The following is a 23,525-nucleotide window of genomic DNA, read 5'->3' as shown; positions in this document are numbered from 1 at the left end:
ACCGCAACCATGGCTGACTCCACAAAGATTGCGTACGAGCTCCGCTAAACCCCGTCAACCACACTGTTGCTGACAAAATTCCCAGGGAGCTTATGGGCAAGCCCCGCGACCAGTTGACGTACGTCCTCACAATCGCATCCCGTCGCGCGCGCGCCCCCGGCGACATTGCGCCCAGCTGACATGACCAACACAGCGAGTACGAGATCGCCCAGCTCGAGGAACACGAATTCACCTCCGGCCCGCTTTCCCTCCTCCAGACGGCTGTGCGCTCGCACACGCAGGTCCTGATCTCGTGCCGTAACAACCGGAAGCTCCTCGCCCGCGTCAAGGCCTTCGACAGGCACTGCAACATGGTGCTGGAGAACGTCAAGGAGATGTGGACTGAGAAGCCCAAGCTCGCCAACGGCAAGCCCGGCAGGGCCGTCAACAAGGACAGGTTCATCAGCAAGATGTGAGAAGTGATGGTCCCGAAACATGCCGTGGGACGCCTGCTGACGGTCTATTGTACAGGTTCCTCCGTGGCGACTCCGTCATCCTTGTCCTGCTCAGCTAAAAAACCGCCACCTGAAAACACAGAGGTGCGCGTGATCGTTCAAGGTTCTATTTGGCATGCGTCTGGGAAAAAGCGCACGGGCACGGCGTTCATAGAGTCGATCGGATAACCCAAATTATGATTATTCATTGCTGGAAGCACATGCTACGGAGAAAGAAAAGCCGCCCGAGTCAACCTGTATGACTCACCTATAGGCTGTCGCTCAAGCCTGTCAAGAATTGACTCAAGCCATGGGCGCCAGGATCCGGGACTTGCTGGTATCCGCTTCCTCCGATGTAGACTGACCTCCCCAGAGAGGCGTGCATACCCTTCGTTCCGTTCGCACCATCCTCTGCCGCCTTCGCCGCTGCTTTCACATCTCCAGTCTTTCCGAGAGTCTCTACAAACGGATACAATGCGTCGACCAAAGTCCGGTCGCCAGGGCGGGCAGGAGTGTATTTCGCAAGCGCATCGAGAGACGTCTGCAGTGCTTTCGCCCATATCTCGGGCGTCACCGGCTTTGACGATCCGTCGGCCTGAATGCGGAGGCCGTGGGACAACGCATTGAGGAAGATGGCGTAGATTGCGCCGGAAGTGCCGTCCATTTCTTTCTCAACCACGTGCGTGATGTCATGCAGCAAGAGTCCTGCGTCGTCAGGTGTCTTCGTCGTCTCCAGCATGTTGAGCAGGGCTGAACACGTGGGTCAGCCATTTGTCTTCACAGCAAGAGGGAAATGCCCACCTTCAGCGCCGCGACGGAGTCCGATGCCGCAATCACCGTCGCCGACGATAGTGTCGTAGTTCGTGATATCCGGTTCGGCGGCAATGACTTGTTTCAAGCCAGCCTCAAGCGCCTTCTTGGCCACAGCCGAATCCACTGCGTTTTCTGTCAGCACACGCCGTACGATTTTCACATAGAACATGAATACTCACACTTCAGGTTGCTCGGCTTGGAGTCGTCCTCACCGTTACCTTCCTCGGTGAGCACCGCTGTTGGCTTCTCCTCCCAAGTCTTTTTGGGAATTGCAGCAGACCAGCCAGGTGCTTCCGCAGGATCATCCAAAAGCTCAAGTATCGAGTTTCCGCTGCCCAGACCAGTGTCTGTGACTTTCAGGAGCGAGACGCTGAAGCCGAGGCCGTTGAGGCTGGTCATGAAAGTGCCCGAAAGAATCCTGACCGGCTTGATCTTCCAATTCGCCTCCAACTGCTCGACAACCTCGGCCGTGATGCCGCCCATCTCGAGCGGGCTGACACCGCCCAGGTTGTTCACGAGCAGCACGGTCTCATCCTTCTCCGAGATGCTGATGAAGCTCCGGTCGGTATCAGTCGGATCCAACAGCTTCGAGAGCATGTTCTTGACCAGCGAAGGGAAGTCGACCTCTTTGCGCTCCGAGCCAGCCTCATTGTGTATACCCATGCCAATCTCCACCTCCGAGTCCTTGAGGTCTTCATCGGTCGGTCCGGTCACCACGCGGCCGGGGACGTGCACGTGGGCGAGCGATGCGCCGATGGAGGCCAGGTTCTTGCAGACGAGGCGCGCCACGTCCGTTACTTCCTTCAAAGAGGCACTGCAAGGTTTCGAGAAGCCCGTCAGCCCACCGCACACATCTCCCCACTCCCCCCAACAACGGGAAAGCTCGGGTGATCATACCCCTTAGCGGCAAGCGCTCCGGCAATCTTCTGCACCAGCACCGTGCCGGCGATGCCTCTCCTTCCCACTTTGCCACCGCGTTGGCGGCCCACGCCCACATCGTCGGAGACGACGACCATTTCCGCCTCGGTTCCGCTGGCGCGCGCCTTCTCGACCGCCATACCGAAGTTCAGGACGTCGCCCTAGAAGTTTCGAAGATCATCCCACCCACACGTCAGCCACACTGTCTCCGGAAAACCCCAACCTCCCCCCACGCATTCTTTCTCACTCGACCACCTCCCCGCCCACCCCCAATGGCAAAAAGAAAAAACAAGGAAGGAAGGAGGGACCAAAAAAGCTCACCGTATAGTTCATCACAATGACCAACACACCCTTCTGCCTCTCCACGCGCTTCAATATGCACCGCCGGATCTGCTCCGCGTTCGGGCTGGCGAAGATGGTGCCGGACACGGCGGCGGCCAGCATGCCGCGGCCGACGAAGGCGGCGAAGCTGGGCTCGTGGCCCGCGCCGCCGCCCGACACGAGCGAGACGCTGCGCGCCGTGGCGGGCGAGGGCCGCGCGTAGATGACCTTGTTCTCCGCATCGAGCGCGACCGCCGGGTTCGTGTGCGTCACGCCTTGCAGCGCGCGGTTGACGAGGTGCGTGGGGTCGTGGATGAAGTGCTTGGCTGCAAGTGGGGGGGAACGGAAAAACAAGTTTTCTTGTCAGCAACGATCTTGTTGGATGAGAGAGATTGGTGGTCCTCCGGTGGGCTGGGGGGGAGGGGAGGGGGGACGAGTGTGGAGCTCCGTTCGGATGGGTGGATGGGGAGTGCGCGTGGGCGAATGGATCGGGGGAGGGGAAGAGAAGCAAAAAAAAAGAATTGGGTCTGTTGGGGGCTGTGGCTGCGGCACAGAAGGGGGACGATGGGGGGGAAATAGTGGAACGGTGGAGTGTTGGTGCGGGATCAGCGGAGGAGCTCCCGTGGGAGGTGGCAAAGCAGCGCTTGGAAGCTTGTGATCGTGACCTACCTGACATTGTGGTCGATGTGGTTTTTCCAAAGCTCGAACGCGCGAGGTGTGACAACTGGGTCTCGAAAGGAGTATGAGAGCAGTCTAAGAGGTATAACAGCCAGCAATTGGTGTGGTGGGACGAAGAGGGCAAGTGGTGGATGGAAAAAACGAAGGGACAGAGTCGACAGGAGAAGCAGCGGCAGCGTGGCGGGCTTTAAGAAGGGTTGAAGGGAGAGAGGGGAAAATCCGAGGTCGCCATTGCACGCGACTCGGGGCACAAGCCTTAGTTGAGGTTGAGCTGGGCTTGGTCCGGTCTTCCGTGTAGGCTGCGAGCATGCCCCCGCGCGGCATGGCCAGACGCAGTCGGCTGCAACTCATTGCGGGGTGCAGCGGGGCAGTGAGACGCATCCGAATGGGGAATCCCGACGCGCCGTCGGCCAGCGCTCGCCGGTGCCGAATTGGGAACTCAGCTCGACGCAGCCCAACGTGACGAGAAATTGCTATCATAAGCGCTTTGTTGTCCATAGCTCCCTCGTCGCCACCAGCTGCGTGTCGCGTCGAGTCCAGAATCACGCGGTTTGAAATCCACACGTCCCGGCGCTTGGCCCTGCCTTGTGCGGGGCAGAGAAAAGGAGAGGCTCGACTATCGCGCGCCGGTGGTAATTCCTGCCTGATCAGGAAGTTAGCGAAGTCCAATTTTCCAGACACGTTGTGCAACAACAATAATTTCGCGGATGACTCTCAGCCAAGTCATGACAAGCGCCAGGTAAGAAACCTTTCATTTCTCGCGCCTCTTAAAAGCGAGGCTGATTCCCTCGAGCTCCGCTCGCCGATGACTCTCCTCACAGCAGACAAAGCAGTCTGGGGTAGCCGGGGCGTTACTTCCGGCGATCGCGGCGCTCTCGTTCGTGACGTTCCTCCTGTCTACCAGTGTATTAGTGACCTTGGAAGCTTCCGGGCACTGGGAACTTACGCAGCCACCTCGCCATCCACCGCCGCCTTGAACTCGGCCAGCAGCATCTCCGTCAGCGCGAGCCCAGTCTTCTGGCCTCCCATCCTCATTCCTTCGTGGAGCGTCTTCTTGAGCGCGTCCAGATTTCCCACGTTTGTTACAGCGTCCCGGGCCAGCTCCTCCTCGTTGCGCACGCGCATCTTCTTGAAATCCTCACTGGTCTTCGCGAGGATGTCCTGGAATTGCTCCAGACTGCGCGCCGTAGGCTTGTGCTTTGGCGGCGAGGTGCCCGTCTTCGCCGTCTCGCTGGAACTCTGACCTCCCGGGCCCATGTGCGCATGCGCAAAGCTGACGCTCTTGCCGCCGGGCATGTTGGCAGGAGATATGCTCAAGTTTCTGTGAACGTTCAAACTAAACGTGTGGAAGCGGAGGAGTCCGTTGTCGTTGGCGGTGGCACGGCTGCGGACTTGCAGGATGAAGTGGAGAAGAGAAAGCGTCATAATCGATATGCTTCCCCAGTGATCAAAGTTCCGCGGACACGCGCTCCATCCGCATTTGGCAGTCACAAGGCAGTTGCCCGTTCGGGAAGACTTCTAGGGCATGCATCTTTGGGATCACGTACGTATCCTTCGCATTCGATGTCACAACCCTTGGTCTGATCACGCCTGCAACTAGTTGAACAACTCTACAGCTGTCATGTGAAGTTCGTCTCCTTTATCCAACATCATCGATCCGCAATCATCGCCAATGCAGAAAGGAAATCGTTCATCCTTCGAATCTTTCGACCCGCATGCATTCAGTGACGGTTCTAAATTCCTGGACTCAATCGTTACTTCACTTTGCCGCCCTGAGGTTCAACCACGCTTCGGCGTAATTGATCTCTTCGGGTGTCCGGCAGCTTCCAGCAGAGCCCAGCCCAAAGCAAACTTTTTTGTTGGGCTTGCGGAGGCGTTGTAATCCCGACATTGCGCGGACTGCAACGAAGTTTGCGAATTCTAGGGTGAAGTACTTCATCCTCCAGTTTCTTGATAATCTTCTTGGAGATTCGCATTGCCGTGGTGGCCTCTGGTCGCCCGTTTCAGCTCTGTCTTCCAAGCATAATCCCGAGCTCCGTGCAAAACCATGGCTGTACATACAGTCGTTGACCTCTCCAATCTCTATTCCAAGAGTCCAGTATTACTCTTCAGATCTAGATCAATCGGGGACCCAAGCATATAGCTTGAATTGGTTTCAGTGATGCTTAGGGGCTGGAAATTTGTCCGCGGAGAACTCGGGAAGATGACTGTGACGTTGTTGATATGAGGAAATGCAGTTGGAAGGAGATTCAGCCACTTTCGCTCCGTCAGGCCGGGACAGCTCTCTACGCCCCTTCTTGGGGGTTCATGTAAGAGAAGAACTGTCCAACAGAAGGACACCACGGGTCCGACACTGTAACAGCTTGGAATGTCGCACAAGTGAGAGACAATCTGAGATGAGGCAAATCTGCCGAATGACTTACCGAGAGTCAGAGAGAAAAAAAAATGTAAAGAAGGAGCACAGAATTGGGGTACTACGGTGGAAATATACAGGCTTGTGTTTCAAAATCCTGAAGCACAACCACGGCTCGGACGGACCCTGCATACGGCTTCCACTTGTGACTGCTTATCTCTGTGCACGTAGATCTCGTTTCTCTGTTCATCTATCAAGCGTCTTCCTCGAAACACCAAGAGCACTGACATTCTGGCTTTGCATAAAGGCACGAACAGCAGTGGTACTTGTTTCCCCTCCTTCCCTGAAATGTGAGATGGTGCCCTTTGATCCCCATCTGACCTAAGCAGCGAAGACTGCAGCCCTTCCCAAACAGGGGCTCACACAAGTGTCAGAAGGGTCAATTGCGCCTATACCAAGCTGCCTTCCCTTCTCTACTTCCATCCCACTGACATATTCTCCAAGAGCTATACACAAGCTTGCTCGGCCATTTCGTCACCTGCAAACAACAACAAGCGCCAGCAAGCCACAATCTCTATCAGAGCTAAACATCCTCGCTGCCCTCATCCAACAAATTCCTCACAAGCGGCTACGGAGCTGGAGATGGAGGTGAGAAACAGCAACATGTATACGTCGGCACCATTCGGTGAGGTGAACAAGCACGAAGAGACCATCGAAGTGCTCGACCTCACGACACTGGATCCAGGAATGGTCAAAACGCTGAAGAACAGGCCCGCCATCGAATTCGGCGCTGTCACTCCGGGGGCCAACACCATTCCTCCTTCCCACGATCTTCCGCGCCGGGCGGAAAATACTACGACAAAGACTGCTCTAGACGCTGTGAAAACCGGACACATCAGAACCGCCCTCTTACAGAGTCAGACGCCCAACCTCACTTCAGATCAGACAAACGATAGCAGAGAAAGCGGGAACAAGAGCTCCGAGACGACACCACTCAAAACACACCAGTCTCTCCCTCCCACTTCCACCTCCAAGCGCTCGAACCCCTTCATCGAAGAAGATGAGAATGAGACGAAAGACAGCAAAGCCACCGATACCATCTCAGTCAAAAAGCGACGCCTCACCTCCACCTCACAGAGCAACGAGAACACCGCCCCATCCCCATCCCCATCCCCATCCACCCCCCCAGCACCAAACAACACCACCACCACCACCCCCACCCAACCCCTTCCCCTCTCCTTCCGCCGCCACGCCCACATCCGCGCCCTCCACGAGCGCCTCGCGCACGAGCGCCGCGCCCGCCGCCGGGCCGAGCGGCGCCTGGCCGCGCACACGCACCAGGTCGCGCCGCTGACGCGCGTGGCGGCGCGGCTGGCGAGGTGGGTGGTCGACATGTACGCGGCGCACGGGCGGCGGGAGGAAGAGGTGGAGGAGTTCCTGGGGGAGTTGAGGGAGGACGCGGGGGAGGGGCCTGAGGGGGGGTGGGAGAGGCTGGTTTGGTTGGGGGGGTGGTTGGGGGATGGGGGCGGTGGGGGTGGTGATGTTGTGTGAGGTGATGGTGGGGAGGGGGGAGGGGGAGGGGGGATGAGGTTGGGGTCGACTTTGAGCAGGTTAGGCTGAGTTGATCATGCGGGTGGGAGAGGTTCTTCTGTTCTCTTCTTCTTCATTTCTCTCTTTCGACTTTTTCACACCAAGATGGGACGTCTCGAGTCAATGCGGCTTGACTGCAGTGCTTACTCACTGCGGAACCGGCGTTTCTTGGAGACACCAACTAAGGTCTTTTTTCACTATCCATCTTAACCAAAAGTTCACATCTCGAATGAAATTGCGTTTGCTGCTCATGGCTGTAATGCACTCGAGTGTCATGAGATTTCTCCAAGCCTGTATGAGTCAACGACGCGACGCCAAAATCACTATAGTCATTTGAAGCTCATCTGCTTCGGACTTCGTATGCAACTCTGTGCCTCTCAAGCACCTCTACGTTCCCAGTCTCCCATCACGAATCCAGATCCGACAACCCACGCTCCCGCGACGTAAAGGACTGTACTCACCAAAACGGGCTACTCAACCGCCTCCACAAAGGCTTCCAGCGCCAGCAATTTCCTTTTTTTTTTCTCAAGCATCCCTTCGCCACACATATATAGCCGGCGGACGAACCCTGAACATTTCCCCACATTACGTCCGGCCCCTGGCACCTTGCAAAGTGCATACTACAACACCTCATTGCTCCCACCTAGGCGACCCCTTATCCGACCGTCAAAAAGGCGGTTGAAATGGAACCGGTGCGGGGTGATGGAGGGGTTGTGCGGCGAGCCTCTTTTTCCGGTTCATGGGGGCGGATAAATCTTGTTTGCTGCTTTTCCGAGGCACAACCACCGAACACTTCCACTCGATCGCATGGGAGAGATGCCTAAGAATAAAAAATAGCAGAAAAGAAAAGAAAAGAGACACAATGCTTCGCGAGAGTCTGGTTCGATTATAATTCGCTCTCGAAAATACTCGATCAGAGAAAGGGCTTACCGATTGAGATACAGTATCTGCAAGAACCACTCCTGATCTTAAACGGCGTGGAAACCATTCGACGAGCTAACAAGCGTCGATATCGAAAAAAAAAAAAAGAACAAGCGCTGCGGGTCCTGCTGGATGCCAGATCGTGCGCGCCCGTTCGAGGAGTCCGAATCCGAATCTTCCTGACTGCTTCCTGTCGTGTCGTCCATTGCCTTCACCATATACCTACGCAACCATCTCGCCACGAGTACACCAACAAAACAAAGCCGCAAACAGTCAAGCGTAGAGGATATATCATCAAGATGATTCATTAAATGGCCATTACACAACATAACTGCGTATCTCGCACCTCCATCTCTTCCTCGCCCAGCTCATCAGGATATCACAAAAACAAAACGCAACCCCTCCTCTTCTCTCTACGCAATCCAGAACCAAACCTTCTCGACCCAGTTCTTCGGAATCCTCTCCGGCCACACCTGCGCATCCAGCGCCGCCTTGCCGCTCCAAATGTCCATCTCGGCCGCCGTGGCGAACGGCTCGCGCTTGAAGACCTTCCAGAAGATGTACAGGCCAAAGTAGATGGGGATGCCAATGTACGCGGTGATGAAGTCGTCGATGCTCCAGTTGCCCTTGGTGAAGACGGCGAAGCCGTTGAAGAGGATGATGATGGCGAAGTACGCGAGCGTGACGTACGCGAGGTAGGGCTGGCCGCGGGAGCGGAAAGGCATCTGGTCGGGCGTGACGCCCTGGGCCTCGCAGCCGGCGCGGAAGCGGATGTAGGCGACGAGGATGGAGCACCAGGTGAAGAGCTGGGCGATGGTGGTCAGGTTCATCATCCAGTTGAAGACCTCGTTGGCGCCCGACGACAGCGACATGTAGGTGAGGAGCGAGACGGTCGCGGTGATGGCGACGCACCAGTACGGGACGCCGGTGCGCGAGCACTTGAGGAGGAACTTGGGGGCCTGGTGGTTCTGCGCGATGCCGAAGAGGTAGCGGGAGCCGGTGAAGAGGAAGGCGTTGGCCGACGACGACGCCGACGTGAGGATGACGGCGTTGATGATGTGCGGCAGGACGGGCACGCCGGCGCGGTTGATGGCGATGACCCAGGGGGAGCGCGCGGCGCCCGGCCCGTCCGACAGGAGGTGCTCGTCGGTCGAGGGGACGAGAACGCCGATGGCGAGGGAGCCGAGGACGTAGAAGAAGAGGATACGCCAGAAGACACGGCGCACCGCCTTGGGGATGTTGCGGCGGGGATCGTCGGCCTCGCCCGCAGCGACGGCGACCATCTCCACACCGCCGTACGAGAAAGCGGCGTTGACGAGCGTCGCGAAGAGACCGAGGAAGCGGCCTGAGTTGCCGGTGCCGATGTACTCCTTCATCGCACCGGGATCCTTCCAGTAGCGGAACCCAAGGCGTCCCTGCTTGTTGCCTCCACCCAGATCCAGGCAAAGCGCCATGATGATGAGGCCGACAATCGTGATGATCTTGATCGAGGCAAACACGAATTCTGCCTCTCCGTAGATGGCCACGGCGAAGATGTTGAGAGCGATGACCAGCACGATGATGATGGTAATCCATGCACCCTGATTAATCTCATCGTTCCAATATCCGACGACCACGGCAGCGGCTGAAATTTCAGCGCACAGTGTGATGGCAGCCTGGTACCAGCTGTTCCAGCCTACCGCGAACCCCATGGCCGGATCGACGTAGCGCGCGCAGTATTGAGGAATAGCACCAGGCAGGGGCAGCCAAGTGGTCATTTCGCCCAGACATTGCATCATGCCAAACACAGCGAGACCGGTGAACGTGTAGCCGAGGAGGACAGAGAGAGGACCAGACGTGGCGAAAGCCTTGCCAATACCGAGGAAGAGACCGGTGCCGATGGTACCGCCAAGGGCGATGAACTGGATGTGACGGGACTTCAATCTGAAGGGTTGTTAGCCAGGGTGATCCTCTGGTGAAATTGAACGAAGCCTGAGATGAAGGCTGAAGTGAAGGTTGAGATGGAGACTGAAGAGAGCACATGATTACTGACCCTCTGTGCACATAGCCGTACTCCTCAGCGGTCTGAACATCGCCGTAGACATCGGCGGCCTCGCCGACCGCCATGCCCTTGGAGTCGACGACATCTTTAATGTCACGGGCTTCGTGCGCGGGCGGCTCGTGGTCGCCGACGTCGACGGAGTATACGTCCTTCTCGGCCATTGTAGGAAGGGAAGGGTCTTGCTCTTGCGCAATCTCTCAGCCGGAGCGTTGGAGAGGGAAAGACAGAGAAGCGGGGAGGGAAGAAGGGCGGGCCCTGTCCAGATAGCTTGACGCCCCGGTTGGTGTCTGTGGGACGGTCGAAGTGAAGATTGGGAATACAAGGGATATGAGATGAAACTGGCTGCAGTGACACCGGAGGTCTTATACCCCAGCCGCCATGTGCACGGCGGCGAGCGCAGCACAGGGCAAACGACCATCCCATCCAGCCGGAACGTTATCACGCAAGCAAGACAAGCCGCTGCGCCCGGACGCAGGCCTCCCGGCCGGTAGGTACCGCAAAGCATACGCGCCCCAATCGCGACGCGCATGCAAACGACACGACAGAATGAATCTGGAACGACAGGTGCCCTTGTGTTTGCCCCCGCGCCGTAGTTGGGCCTAGCCTTACGCCTCTCGCACCTCGCTCCTCCCATAGGCGGTTAGTCCCGGGAGCGGAGACCCCGTTGGTGACCAGAGAGCACGATTCTTTCCACGAGTCTTTTCCAGCCCCGGAATACTCTGATGGAAGTGGCAAACGTGGCAGGCCTGGGCGTGAACTCTTGTCAGTCGTCAAGCGCTTGTCGATTTTCTCGCCTTCACTAAGAGTGAATGGAGGAACGATAGGCATTATACGCCACAAGCAGCTGCTATCTTGACTCTGTCGCCGTTAGCGCCGCGTATCTACTACGTATATCAAATTGCAACGACATGGCGTGCGTAGGCTCGGTGGGCGCGATGAAAGGCGTCCAAGGGTTGCGTTAAGCTTTTAGTGTTCCACGATACGGGGGCTGGCCCTTCTCGGCACTTTTGGGCGCGGGCGCGCCCGTGTAGACGTGAGGAAAGGTGAGCATCGGCCGAGGCGAGGTCCGTGTAGCACATGATTGGTGGTGTGGTGCGGCTGAAAGTTGAAGATACAGTGACGGAGGCAGGCCGCGGGCGTGGAGGTACCCACCAAGCTGGGATCGCGCGTGAGATCGAGAGCAGGCTGGAGACGCTCCAGCGGCTCGGGGAAGAACCTGGTCGTGCTTCCCCGCAACTTGGACGGGGAGCTGCATGTAATTGCTGGTCAGCGCGGCATGGGTCAGTCAAGCTTGCGCCCAGGAAACGCAAAGGAGAGAAGTACATACCTAGCAGAGTTTTCCCTTATCGAGACCACCCGCGCTCATCACATCACACCACACGGTGACGCTCAGAAACTCGACTGCAGTCTCTGCGCGGGCTGGTTGCCGGGCAGCTATCTTGATAGGCCGGGGCGCTGGCGGCGGGGGCAGACAGAACGAAACTGCCAACGGAAACTGCTGCTACGGAGGCCCCGGCGCTGGTAGCTGGGGGCTGCGGCAGGGCGGAGGCGGAGAATGGGCGTGGGCGGCCATGGGCCTGACTCGCCATGTGCGGTCTCGAACGCAGTTGCGCAAAGGCTTGGAGTAGCGCCGGTGCAACTGCCTGTCTGCGCCAAAAGCTTTTGGCGAGCCGTTGACCGCGGTCTTAGCTAGGCTTAGCCAATTCTTGATTCCAGCCTTCCAGAAGCCTTCCTCTTATTATCCATCCACTCACAGCTGGCCTCTTCCTCGTCTACCCGGTCGCGTGGTACAGTCGTGACAACAGAAGAGCTGCGCTACACGCCTGCCACTTAATTCGAACGCAGTCCTCCTGTTCTCGAGCGGACAGCACTCGCAGTCTCGCCCCATCCTCGAAGAGTCGGCGTCCACGTTGCAGAGGTCCAGCACTCGCGACCCGTCTTCTGATCCTTCGGTGCGACAAAACGGCATACACAAGGCATTCCTTCGCGCAGGGATGCTACGGCGGGTGGCCTTGGCCAATCGCCAGCAGAAGAAGCCTCTCATCAGTTGGCCGTTCCTCGCGGCGTGGGAAAACCACCTGCCTGAGTAGGACAACTGTCAGCCGGATGGCGCTGTGCGCGGCACGTCGTCAATGGTCGCGTTGCCGACTTAAGTGGACAAGATGGATGTTGCTTCGTGGCGCACGGATTTGCAGTCTTGTAGTCGATCATGCGCCCCGCTGTTGGCTCTGAGATGGCTCAAATACGAGGTGCATCCAGGCAGAAGGCGCTGTTTTCCCTTCGAAAGTGCCTCGCTCACCCATGTCCGAAGTTGGCATGTTGCATCAGAATAGTGCGAATAACGACGTACCGAACAGCTTTGCAGCGCCCACAGCACCGGCAGGCAAGCGTCTTTGGTTTGTTGCAGGGACCGATTCCTTGTAACTCCGTTGTGAAGAAAAACAATGTAGGAGACCGTTCCAAAGTACATGCTCAGTAAACGCCTCTAGATCCCACCCAGTTATATGCATCCACCTCCTTGCCCGTCGTATTACACCAATTCATATCCTCTTAAAAAACAGTAATCCCGAAAACAAACTTTGCCCGCTCTACCTGCGAGCCTCGCTGTACTTATTAAGGCAGGGAACACTGGACTTGAGTTGACGGTCACCGTCTCATGGATTTTACGACGGGGCCTCGTCTCCTTCGCCCTCCAGAAGAACATATTCCAGTATGTCGCTCAGAGTCAGTACCCCCTTCAGGTGGCTGTTCTCATCAATAACCACCAGCCGGTGGACACGAGACTTGCGAATAGTGTCGAAGATGGTGTCTAGGCGATCGTACATAGAGCACGTGTAGATTCCGGCAAAGTCCTGAGCCTGTCAGCGACCATGACAATCTGCACCAACAGATCAAACTCACATCGTTGCGCTTGAGCAGCGCCTCACCAACCGTGAGATTCAGATCGTCGTACACGCCGCCCTTGATGAGCGTGATGACGTCGACCGACTCGAACACGTTTATGACGACGCCTGGACAGGTTAGTCTCAACTCACGCGAGGCACGCATCCTCGTCCTGCTCACCGTCTCTGTCCAAAATCGGAACGCTGGAGATGCTCTTCCGAACCAGCATATGAATGACATCCATGACCGGCGTATCCATGGAGGCTGTTGCCAAGTTTTCGTACGACCCCACGTTGATTTCCTTCAGCGTCTTCTTCAGGTTTTCCGTCTCCTTGACGTTGACCGCGATGAACTTCAGAATGCGGTACTGAGTTACGACGCTGACGACCATGTGCCGCTGCGTTTCATCGTCGATGTCGACCAGCGGAATTCTCCTGGCCCGGGACTCCAGCATCCGACGGCATGCCTCGTACAGCGGTTTTTCCGGGTGGATGGATACAGTCTCGATGGGCGTGACACCAAGGGCCTTTTCAATGTCTATCACCGTATTAGACTCCCGCAGCGACTGTACGTTCGCATGTCAACCTACCACGTAGGTTGTTGAGTCGAAACTGGTCTATCTGCGCCAACGCGTCAGGATTGTGCCAGTAGTACTGGATGACATTGATGTAGTCGGACGTCGTGAGCAGGCCGGCGAAGGTGGAGGTTTTGGAATCCCACAACGGGGCGGACACGATTCCTAGGAATGGAGTCTATCAGCGTCGTGTCCAGCACATCCGGACGCGTCCACGACCCACCGTTCTGAATGAGGATGTTCAGGCTCTTCTTGACGAGCAGGGAAGTATCGAATATGATCAGGCGGAAGCTGAGCGGGAGGACATCGTAGCTCGTGCGGACTTTGAGGAAGGCTCGAATCGCGCGCTGGAGGAGGTATTCAAGCTCCGAGATTAGCTTTGTTCCCTGGCTTCACCGCCTGCGCCGCAGCGCGGCCTGACGTCGCTGCCTCGACCTACCAGAGCTTCGATCTGTTCCTTGTCGGTGGGCGTGAGCACCTTGGGAGTTTGCGAGGGGCGCGATGCAGGAGGAGGGCGCAGGTATGAGGCCGGGGTGACGAAGGCGGGGCCGTTTGGAGCCGGGGGTAGCTCAGTGGCAGCGCTGGGCGAGGACGTGCTCGCGGATTCCGCAGCCTCTGTTCCGGCGGACATGGCGGCGACTCCGGGGACTCAGCCACATGGAGAGGTGCACGGTGGACGGGCTGGAGCTGCGGGCGACGATCGCGGGTGGGCGGGGCGAAACGGAAGGTCACGATAGAAAGTTACGGTGGTGAGGTCGTGGGCCCACCAGCTGTGGGGTTGGCAACGATCTGCGACGGGGGATATCCTCCGCAATCGCTTTGCAATCACGTGCATTCAGTTGTGTCCCGTTTATTTCGAGCGCACCGGCACCCAATCGCTTGCCGCTGTTGAGCCAAGCCGTCCGTCACTCGTGAGGGCCAAGCGCCCAATGGTTTGGAACGTTCATGCGCGTTGCAATCTTAACCAAACTCCATGGTCGCCTCACCCGTGGGTGCCGCTTGCCGCGCGCGCCAGCTTCTTACTGGAATACAAGCATTTCTAACTAGACTGCCGCTGGGTCCTAATCTGCAGGCAAAAAGAAAAGATGAAAAGCGAATGTAGCAACTACGTGATACATCTGCAATCGCATCACATGCGGACACCGGCGAGCCTCATGCATGCAAGCCCGGCCCTCTTTGCTTCGAACGCTCGCAGTCCACTTCCCACGCAAAGATAAATCCTATCCTCGAAAGCATGTTACTTCGTGCCACCATGGCTTGTAGCCCTGCTCTCAACCCTGACTCTTCCGTGAACGATGCCAACCCTGCTCATTTCTGATCTTTGTCCTTCTTGATGTCCTTTCTAGCGGCCTTTAGCGCCTCTGGATTGAGTTCGGGGCCAGGATCTGCCTCTTCTTCCTCCAAGATCATCTCGCCGCTGACTTGTTCTAAGTCTGTCTCGCTGACATCGCCGAGACTCCTCTTTGCCTGTCCAACAATCGATTCCGTCTCGCTCACGCCTCCTTTCTTGTGAAGGGCGTCTCCATCCACGCCAATGGAAGAATCAGTCTGTCGTGCTAGCAAAGCCTCATTGTCAAAGCGGACAATCATGCAGGACAGGTTGTCGGTGGAGAACCTGGAAAGAGCGTGGTCGACGAGCGCCTTCGATGCTGCTTGCGGGTCTTTGATGTTGCGGATCAAATCCACAGCCTCTTGGTCAGAGCAAACATCCCAAAGCTTCACGATTTGTCAGTAGAGGCCCTCTTTTCAATAGGACAAAAGTTTACTTACACCATCGCAAGCCAGGATAATGAATTCGTCCTGGTCGGGCTGTATGACCGTTTCTGTTGTGTAAGGATGTCCAGTTACCAGGTCCTTCATGTATGCATCGCCAAGGGCACGAGTGACGGCTAGGACACCGTTCACACGGTTGTTCAGAATGAGTCCTCCAGCGTTAGCGATGCGTCTGCCTTCGTTCTCGTCACTGCCCTTGTGGTCGTACGATAAACGGAGCGCCCTTCCTTTACGGCACAGGACAATGCGAGCATCACCAACGTTGGCTGTGTACAGCACGCGCTGGCGTGTAGCGGATTCCCTGAGCTTCGCCTCTGTAGCATGAGGGTCACCAGGTTCAATTGGAGCTGGAACCGCGGGGTTCGCGTCCGGGTTTGCTGCGGAAGGATCCGCTGCGGCAGTAACATCTGCATTGCCCTCTTGTGTTGCCCGCGAAGATGCAGCGGCAGCAAGGGGGGCAATCGACGTTGATCCCGTGGCTGAGTTGGCATTGGGTACCCTGTCCTCCCACCTCAGCACGGCAATGACAGCAGTACAGCCACTGTTCTTCAGTGGGAGCTTCTCCAATTGCTGATCGACACTGGTGAAAGTCTGATCTAACAGCTCGGGGATCGGCGTGTTGGGCTGCCTGCGAATGGCGTCCTCGAGGAGCAAGTGCAGCTTCTTGCCACACCAATCCGCCGCGAAAGTACCCGCATGGCCGTCGAAGATGGCGAAGTAACCGTTGTCCGTCTCCAGCACCGGCTGCTCTGAGACGTCAGAGAGGCTTGGCTTGGAATCCTGCGTAGAGTTAGAGCCCTTGCGCCTAGAGTGCTCGAGCGAAGGCTGCGGCGTGCTAAGGAAGTTGTATAGGTACGCATGGGTGTCTTCCATGGTTCTCCGGCATTTCTTGTTCTTATCCTCCGTGACGCCCACGCGGAAGGTCGAGTGCTGGCCCGGCAGCGACTCGCCAGCCGAGTTGTTCTGCGATCCTTGGGGGACACCGAGAGCGGGATCCGTCTTGCTCAGTTTCTGGATGGGGGTTTGCGCGGCTTTCTCCATGTTGGACGAGGTGGGCGAAGAGCTCTGCAGATGCAGCGATTGCTTTGCGCTGTTGAGCATGTCTCTTGCGCGCGAGACACCACTGCTCCTTCGCTTCTTCTCGATGCTCGGGCTAGCGTCCTCGCCTGACTTGCCGTTGGAAGGGCTGCCTGCGGTGCTGGTGCGTTTCTCGCCGGCAGCGTTGGCCTCGCCGGGGATGTCGATGGGGGGTGCCTTGCGCGTATCATTGAGGGAATTGGCATCGACGGCCGCTTCGTCTTCCTTGATGTCCTTTCCAGGCGCGGAAGAGCTGCCGAACATCCTGTTCAACAGGCCTCCCTGGCTGGAAAAGCTCCTCCGCTTGCTGCCTGCCAGATTGGATGCTGTGGGCCCACGACTGAGCGCGTCGGTCGGAGCGGGTTGTGAGCTGGCGGTGGACGGTGCGGCGACGAGCAGATACCGAGGGGTCGCGGGACTGTAGCGCTTGGGCGTGTGGGCGCTGGGGCGGGTGGTGAAGGGGGGGGGGCGGTGTCTCAAGTGCGGGACAACGGAGATGTCGCAGCGGGGGCGACACTAGCAGCCACCGCACAAGAGTTGGTTGTCGGTGGTAAGGTGAGATGCGATGTGCAAGAGGTGAGCGCAGGCTTGAGGCTGCGGCCACCGAGAGGCTGGGGACGCTGCGCACAAGGCTTCGAGACGGAGTACCCACTGATCCGCGGCGGGGCTGATTTAAAGCAGACTATGCGCACAGGAGGCAGAGCGCGCAGGCAGTGCTTGCAGGCGCGGCGTGCCGGCAGGAGGAGGTGGGCGAGCGGGGGCGGATCAATGACGACGCGCGACGTCCAGGCGGGCTTGCGTAGAGGCTGCTAGGTGTCTGGAGAGCTGGGCGCGACGCGCTCTCGAGGAGCGAACCCGTACCTTACTAGAGCGCGGCAGCGCCGGAGTTGCTCTGCATGACGTAGCGCAGTACAATCAAAGCGCCGCTGTTCGCGTGCATTCTCGCCTCATAAAGACTCCATGCCCAGACAGTTTCACAGCCAGCACGCAGCCAGGCTTGGGCGCGTGAATGCGCAGGCACACAGCAGCAGGCCCGGCGCCGTTGCTGCAGCACGTCACGGCGTCTGTAGCCGGCGCGCCGTGGTCGGACAGCCCCACACACACAGCGCACGCCAGGCGCTACTCTGATACGCCGCAGTTCGCATTGCGCAATTCATGTGTCTACTATTTCTGGCTGAAATGTGCTGGAATGCCGCGCCCGCCCTCTACGCCCTGCCCGCATCCTAGATGACCCGCCAACCGTAAACATCAAAAAGGGTATGAGACTCGGCTCCTGAGACCTGATGCGGTCGCTTGGAGCAAGTTCGCTTTCCCCAACGGGGCTCCTCCGGGATAACCATGTCTGCGCCCGAACGCCTGATCACTTGCTGCTCGTCCGGCATCCCGACGGGGATAAAACTTTCGTCCGGTCCGATGCACGATGCACGTACGCCCCCGGCACCGGGCCCGCTGCGTCTGCGCCGGACGGATGACTGCCGGCGCGCGCTGCTATGTTCCAAATCATCGCCGCAGACTGTCAAGTCTTGCTTGCAGATCGTCGTCATCTGGGTCACCTCCGCCGACAGCCTGTGCTACTTTTCCTTCAGCAACGCCCGATTTCTGCAGGCCGCTTGGTGCCTCGCCAAGCTGAATGCGGTGTTAGCAGCTGCAAAACAACATCGCTGTCGACGCCGATGAGACATACCGATTGTCCTAGGTCCACCCCAATCTCGTCCAAGACCTGTTGCACGACCTCTTCTCCCTCCTCCTCGTCCTCCAACCCTGTGACATCGTCGATGGCGTCGTCCATCATCTCCTGCCTCTGGTCCATGATGTCGTTCTCCTTCTCAAACTCCATCGCTATCCTTTGAAGCGCAGGGAGATTCATCTGCCTGTTCATACTGCCCAAGAGGGCCGTTGCGCCCTTCATGGACTGCATCATTTGCTCGTTACTGCGGACCGTCTGCGAGGCGAATGAGCGTTTGGGGCAAGGACCACGGCACTGCTGAACATACTTGTATGCGCAGCGATATCGCCTGCAGTTGGGTGCGCATCTGGTAGAACTTCTGGATATACCTAGAGAGGCTGTGTCAGCGATGGCCCTGTTCCCCCCCACAGTCCGAGGCAGTCCGTACCTCCTTGTTCTCACTAGGTCCTTTGCCTGGATGCGCAGAGGGCCCATTTGACCGTTCTTGGCGCTTTTTTTGATGTCCTGCACCAGCTTCTTCTCCTGGTTTTCCAGCTTGACGCGCTCACGATCGAGCTCGCGCTGCGTCTTCTCGAGGGCCCGTTGGTGCTTGCGCAGCCGCTCCTGCGGCGTCATGCGCTTGCCAAAGGCCCATTCCACGATCTACATAGCGCGGTCAGTGCCTGGTGGACGCCGAGGGCGTGCGCAGAGGGCGACAAACATTCATGGCGGCGATGTGGCGGAGACCGGTGTGCAGAACGTCGTGAGCGGAGAAGCTTTTTTTGGGAGCGTCTTTCGCGAGATGCAGCGCTTGTGCAGGCGGCAGGGTGGGGGAGGAGACGTGGGAGCTGCAGGTGATGACATCCGCCCGTGCTGGTGGTCCGAGCGACGGAGCTTGGCGCGGTCGCATTTCCAGTTCGAACTTTGACTCTCGCTACCACACCACAACTCTTCTTTCCCAACGCGCGGCGACCCAACGCATCGCGACATGCACACCCACGACCGAACACTATCCATAAGCTCGTGATGGATCCCAGCAAGCCCTCCGGTGGCGACTATGCCTCGCCTACCAGCAACCCGCGCGGCCGCCACCCCGAATCCTACCTCTCGCCATCTACATCACGCCGCCCATCCTACATGACTGTTGGCACCGGCTCCGTCTCAGAGAGTGCCAGCCGCCTTGCCGCCATGCTCGACGATGACTCCGGCTATGGTGGCAGCATTGCCGACGGCAGCAGCGCGCGTTCCGGATGGCATCCTGGCATCACTGAAGACCGTCCAACCCCTAGTCACACGCCCTTATTGCCCGGCGAATCCAATCCCGCATCCGAGCACGAGCGGCGCACTCTTGCCAGCCATATCCACCAGCTGTACTACAACCAAAATAGGACTGCCCTGGCTCGCTCCATTGGTCGGACCGTGGAGACGTTGAAGAAGCTCCAGTCGCTGAACATGCAATGGCCAGCGCACTACCCACAGGTCCAGCGCTCAGATGCCCCTGCGCCGACTAATGGCCATTCGGAACCGCGTCCAGGAGTCCACCACACTCAATCGACCTGGGACAATCACCGTGGCGTGGAGCAGGACGTGCCGCATCGGCCTACGCCTCCCAAGCGCGCTGGCACGTCGCTTGGGGAAAGCTCGACGGTCGCCGAAGCAAGCTCGGCGGCGTCACAGAAACCTGCACAGGAGCCACGTTTGGTCACGCCACAGCTGGCCCAGGACTTTTCCGTCCTGAAAATCGACCTCAAAATGGGTGCTCTGTCGCAAACAGAACTGGTTCATTCATTGGAGAAGGGTGCTATTGCCCAGTTGCTTGACGGTCAGATAACCAAGAGCATCCGTCACCTATTCTCTCTGCGAGAGCGCATTGAGGATACATCTAGTAAGGTTTTGGTCACTGGTGATCTCAACGCGGGAAAATCGACATTCTGCAATGCTTTACTGCGCAGGAAAATTTTGCCCGAGGATCAGCAGCCATGTACAAGCATTTTCTGCGAGGTCTTGGACTCGAGGGAAAACGGCGGCATTGAAGAGGTGCACGCCATTCCGCTCGGGTCAGTCTACAACCGCGACAACGAGGCAACCTATGACGTCTACACTATCCCGCAGCTCGAAGATGTTGTTCTGGAGAACGACCGTTACGCCTCGTGCAAGATCTACATCAAGGATATCCGCGCTGTCGACGAGTCGCTCCTAAACAACGGTGTGGTGGATATTGCGCTTATCGATGCCCCTGGATTGAATGCCGACTCCTTGAAGACGACTGCAGTCTTCGCCCGTCAAGAGGAGATTGATGTGGTGATCTTTGTCGTGTCTGCGGCCAATCACTTCACGCTGTCTGCGAAGGAGTTCATTTTCAACGCGGCGAGGGAAAAGGCGTACATGTTCATGGTTGTGAACGGCTTCGACAATATCCGGGACAAGAAGCGTTGCCAGGATCAGATCCTGAAGCAGGTTGCCAAGATGAGCCCTGCTACGTTCAAGGAGTCTTCTGAGCTTGTGCATTTCGTTACCAGCCGAGCGATTCCAGTCGCTCCTCTAGAGATGACTGTTGGTGGGAGTGGTGGATCTGGCTCTGGTTCTGGTGACGGAGGCCCTGGTGGAGATCCTGATGATGATGACAAGAACGACCCTAATTCGTCAACCGGCAAGGGCAAGGGAAAAGAGAAGGAGAAGATTCAAGACTTTGAAGAATTGGAGGCCGCGCTGAGGCGCTTCGTGCTAGAGAAAAGAGCGCGCTCAAAGCTGGCGCCGGCGAAGACATACCTCATGAACCTTCTCGGAGATCTTAACAACCTCGCAACGATCAACCGTGACGTCGCCCAAGCCGAGCTGGACCGTGTTACCAACGAACTAAAGGAGCTGGAGCCAGCGTACGAGCAGTCCAAGAAATCCCGAACCGAAGCTAGTGAAGATGCCGACCACACCATCGAAGACACCGCCGCGGATGTCTATGAATACACAAGAGATACGGTGACAACAACGATTGCACGCGTCGCCGAACACGACCTTGGGCTTGTGTATCCTGGCTTGTTTAGTGCATTCGAGTATGCAGAGGAGATCAAGGCTGCCATGATTCAGGAGATTTCCGAGAGCGTCTTCAGCTGCGAAGACTACGCCAGAGAGCAGACGATGACCGGCTTCCGGAGGATATCCAGTTTGGGCATATTGCACCTCGGTGATGACTGGTCGCATCTCACATTCCACCCTGAAAAGATGTTCCGCAAGAGGCGGGACGCTCTTGCGAGGCAAGTTGACTTTGATGTTGAAATTTGGGACTTCTTTGACGTGGCGAATCTTTGGGAGCGTCAGGAGAAGTTTGCTGGAACGAGTATGGCCGTAACCGTTGCTGGCGTCGTTGGCAGCAGAGTTGTTGGCGGTATGAGCTGGGTTGATGGCGCAATGGGTGCGATGAGAATTATGGGTTCAAACGGCCTTCGCAAGATGATTGTCCCCGGTCTCATCCTAGCTGGTAAGTTTTCTGCAACAACAGAGTGTTTCAAATTAATGATTCCTAACACTTTGCAGTGGGACTTGGCGTTTCGTACGCCTTGCAATCTATTCCGAAGTCCCTCCCACGTCGTCTCAGCACCAAGCTTTCGGCACAACTTGACTTGCTTGACTACACGCACGCGAATGCTTCTCGTGTCAGCTCAGAGGTGCGCAAAGCACTCAAGCTTCCGACAGATGAGCTTCGCGTCGGCCTTCAGCGCAGTGTCGAAGAGTTGCAGGTCAAGAGAGAGAAGACGACCAAATTCAAAGAGGAGTCTGAAGTTGCTCGCAAGTACTTCGGTAACCTTGTCCGTGAGAGCCACGACATCAAGCACAGCGTCGAACGTGTCGACCTCGAAGGTCCCGCTCCTGGCGTTGCTGCTGCGTATGGGGCGTGATCATGGATTTTGGTCCGACAGTCTGAGACTGCTCAAGGCCCTGGCTCTCATTAGCACAGCATTGCAGAACGCAGCATGCGGAGGGCAGGTAGTTGACGATTAAAAAGATGAAAATTCGGGTGTCGCAAGACGAGCCGATTGCACGGGTGTTCAAGGCGAAGTTGATGTCTTCCCCTTCGCTACAGGTCTCTTTTACTTCCTCTGCTCTTCTTTCCCTTGTCCATATACCATCACTTTGCGTAGATACCACCCTCCACACGTTTACAGAATGAAAAACCCTCAGTACCTCGTCTAGTTATAGGAAGACTATGCATGCATGCGCTGCGTACTTTTAGGTGTGCATAAATTAGCGTGATTAAAACAATAAAATGCGGCCTGAACGTGACCAAGTTTCAAAGAATGAGTCTACCTTGCCGAAGATAGGCCCGCGGGCTTGGATGCAGGAATCGGTGCAGGTCGATAAAAGGCGTGTGAAGCGCAACGCATCAAGATATTCCAGGGTGTACCCGCACTCTCGATGGCAAAGCGGAAACCGCGCAAGGTGCGGCTTCCGATGCACGTGTGATTTCCAGGCTACTCGTAAGTAATTATCTGCTTTGCAAACAGCGGTAGCCCAACGCTCAACCAGGTGCTCTCTTAATCTTCATCGCCAAAAGAAAGCTTGACAGCCTTTGCTTTTTTCTTGGGCTTCTTGGGCTTTGTTTCTTTCTTCTGTGGGTCCTCTGCTTTCCCTGATTTCTCATCTGCTCTGCTTTCATCACGCTCTTCATCGTCTGCATCACCTCCTATCTTGACAGCCTTTCGCTTCTTTGAAGCACCGCCAACAGATGCGACTTGCTGCTGCTTTGGTTTGGCTTTTTCCGCGGCAACCTCGTCTCCATCTTTCCCTTCGGCTGCATCCGAAGTGGCATGGGCAGCTGGAGACTCTTCGGTAGTTCCATTGACAAGGGCTTCATATTCAGCCTTGGTGAGCGTGTCGTTGCTCTCTTCGACCACGTAAGTTGGCCCGTCGTCTTCCTCATCGTCACGCTTCAAGCGCTTAGGTCGTGCAACGGGCCGCTCGTGGCGGTCAGTATCACGACCGGCAGTCAAGTCGCCTTTCATGCGGCGCAAGAAAGCAGGCTCCTTGTGGTCTGGCAAAGCGTGTCAGCTCGTATTGATGCAGGACTGAGCATAACGGGGAAGGGCAGGCCAGAGTCACAACGGCTTTCCAAGCACGGACACCACATTGATTGATTTCGTGGAGATGAATTACCATAGCTGAGGTTTTTCGGATTGAATGCCATTGTCATGCCGGTTGGTGGATTACGCGTGATCCGGTCTTCGCTGCGTCTGCTTTCGGCCGTCCGCAAGCGTCGCGCGGCAAAAAGATATTGTTCCTCGGACGCGCAGCGCTTCTTCACAGCGGAGCAGACCGGAGCAAGGCGCGAAAAGTCGTGTCGCGACGCTATTCTTAGGGGCGATGCGCCAGAGGTTCACTGGGACTGGGACCGAGTGGCGTCACGTGGCGACAGGGCGCAAAGGGGAAATTAGAGGGAGGGCGGCGGCAGC

At 57.2% G+C, this 23,525-nt stretch overlaps 10 protein-coding genes across 10 annotated transcripts; 3 read left to right on the top strand and 7 right to left on the bottom strand.

Annotated features, from left to right (window-relative positions):
- Positions 1 to 9: 9 nt before the first annotated feature.
- On the top strand, positions 10 to 553 carry BKCO1_2400078 (small nuclear ribonucleoprotein sm d2; the record flags this gene model as incomplete). Its single annotated transcript, XM_020273178.1, has 4 exons — positions 10 to 32; positions 86 to 118; positions 194 to 451; positions 511 to 553. The coding sequence occupies 4 exons, from the start codon at positions 10 to 12 to the stop codon at positions 551 to 553; spliced, it is 357 nt and encodes a 118-aa protein (XP_020130489.1).
- A 188-nt stretch (positions 554 to 741) lies between these two features.
- Positions 742 to 3,201, bottom strand: BKCO1_2400077 (dihydroxyacetone kinase; the record flags this gene model as incomplete). Its single annotated transcript, XM_020273177.1, has 6 exons — positions 742 to 1,223; positions 1,275 to 1,409; positions 1,466 to 2,100; positions 2,184 to 2,365; positions 2,526 to 2,851; positions 3,195 to 3,201. The coding sequence occupies 6 exons, from the start codon at positions 3,199 to 3,201 to the stop codon at positions 742 to 744; spliced, it is 1,767 nt and encodes a 588-aa protein (XP_020130498.1).
- Positions 3,202 to 3,954: 753 nt separating this feature from the next.
- BKCO1_2400076 (phytanoyl-dioxygenase) lies at positions 3,955 to 4,628 on the bottom strand (the record flags this gene model as incomplete). Its single annotated transcript, XM_020273176.1, has 2 exons — positions 3,955 to 4,096; positions 4,150 to 4,628. The coding sequence occupies 2 exons, from the start codon at positions 4,626 to 4,628 to the stop codon at positions 3,955 to 3,957; spliced, it is 621 nt and encodes a 206-aa protein (XP_020130497.1).
- Positions 4,629 to 6,219: 1,591 nt separating this feature from the next.
- Positions 6,220 to 7,107, top strand: BKCO1_2400075 (uncharacterized protein; the record flags this gene model as incomplete). The annotated part of the gene is made up of 1 exon (XM_020273175.1): positions 6,220 to 7,107. The coding sequence occupies one exon, from the start codon at positions 6,220 to 6,222 to the stop codon at positions 7,105 to 7,107; it is 888 nt and encodes a 295-aa protein (XP_020130496.1).
- Positions 7,108 to 8,480: 1,373 nt separating this feature from the next.
- On the bottom strand, positions 8,481 to 10,269 carry BKCO1_2400074 (aat family amino acid transporter; the record flags this gene model as incomplete). Its single annotated transcript, XM_020273174.1, has 2 exons — positions 8,481 to 9,990; positions 10,100 to 10,269. 2 exons carry the CDS (start codon positions 10,267 to 10,269, stop codon positions 8,481 to 8,483), a joined length of 1,680 nt encoding a protein of 559 aa, XP_020130495.1.
- A 2,502-nt stretch (positions 10,270 to 12,771) lies between these two features.
- Positions 12,772 to 14,196, bottom strand: BKCO1_2400073 (nuclear protein snf4; the record flags this gene model as incomplete). The annotated part of the gene is made up of 6 exons (XM_020273173.1): positions 12,772 to 12,960; positions 13,010 to 13,119; positions 13,172 to 13,528; positions 13,581 to 13,730; positions 13,789 to 13,912; positions 14,005 to 14,196. 6 exons carry the CDS (start codon positions 14,194 to 14,196, stop codon positions 12,772 to 12,774), a joined length of 1,122 nt encoding a protein of 373 aa, XP_020130494.1.
- Positions 14,197 to 14,873: 677 nt separating this feature from the next.
- BKCO1_2400072 (protein phosphatase 2c) lies at positions 14,874 to 16,679 on the bottom strand (the record flags this gene model as incomplete). Its single annotated transcript, XM_020273172.1, has 2 exons — positions 14,874 to 15,281; positions 15,336 to 16,679. The coding sequence occupies 2 exons, from the start codon at positions 16,677 to 16,679 to the stop codon at positions 14,874 to 14,876; spliced, it is 1,752 nt and encodes a 583-aa protein (XP_020130493.1).
- A 1,236-nt stretch (positions 16,680 to 17,915) lies between these two features.
- Positions 17,916 to 18,808, bottom strand: BKCO1_2400071 (snf7 family protein; the record flags this gene model as incomplete). Its single annotated transcript, XM_020273171.1, has 5 exons — positions 17,916 to 18,041; positions 18,100 to 18,357; positions 18,410 to 18,470; positions 18,530 to 18,744; positions 18,803 to 18,808. The coding sequence occupies 5 exons, from the start codon at positions 18,806 to 18,808 to the stop codon at positions 17,916 to 17,918; spliced, it is 666 nt and encodes a 221-aa protein (XP_020130492.1).
- Positions 18,809 to 19,107: 299 nt separating this feature from the next.
- On the top strand, positions 19,108 to 21,974 carry BKCO1_2400070 (transmembrane gtpase fzo1; the record flags this gene model as incomplete). Its single annotated transcript, XM_020273170.1, has 2 exons — positions 19,108 to 21,556; positions 21,613 to 21,974. The coding sequence occupies 2 exons, from the start codon at positions 19,108 to 19,110 to the stop codon at positions 21,972 to 21,974; spliced, it is 2,811 nt and encodes a 936-aa protein (XP_020130491.1).
- A 636-nt stretch (positions 21,975 to 22,610) lies between these two features.
- On the bottom strand, positions 22,611 to 23,260 carry BKCO1_2400069 (uncharacterized protein; the record flags this gene model as incomplete). Its single annotated transcript, XM_020273168.1, has 2 exons — positions 22,611 to 23,107; positions 23,230 to 23,260. 2 exons carry the CDS (start codon positions 23,258 to 23,260, stop codon positions 22,611 to 22,613), a joined length of 528 nt encoding a protein of 175 aa, XP_020130568.1.
- Positions 23,261 to 23,525: the final 265 nt, after the last annotated feature.

The sequence above is a fragment of the Diplodia corticola genome (genome assembly GCF_001883845.1).
Source record: "Diplodia corticola strain CBS 112549 chromosome Unknown scaffold24, whole genome shotgun sequence".
NCBI lineage: Eukaryota > Fungi > Ascomycota > Dothideomycetes > Botryosphaeriales > Botryosphaeriaceae > Diplodia > Diplodia corticola.
The sequence above is the reverse complement of the archived record's forward strand: the minus strand, read 5'-3'. Positions and strand labels throughout refer to the sequence as shown.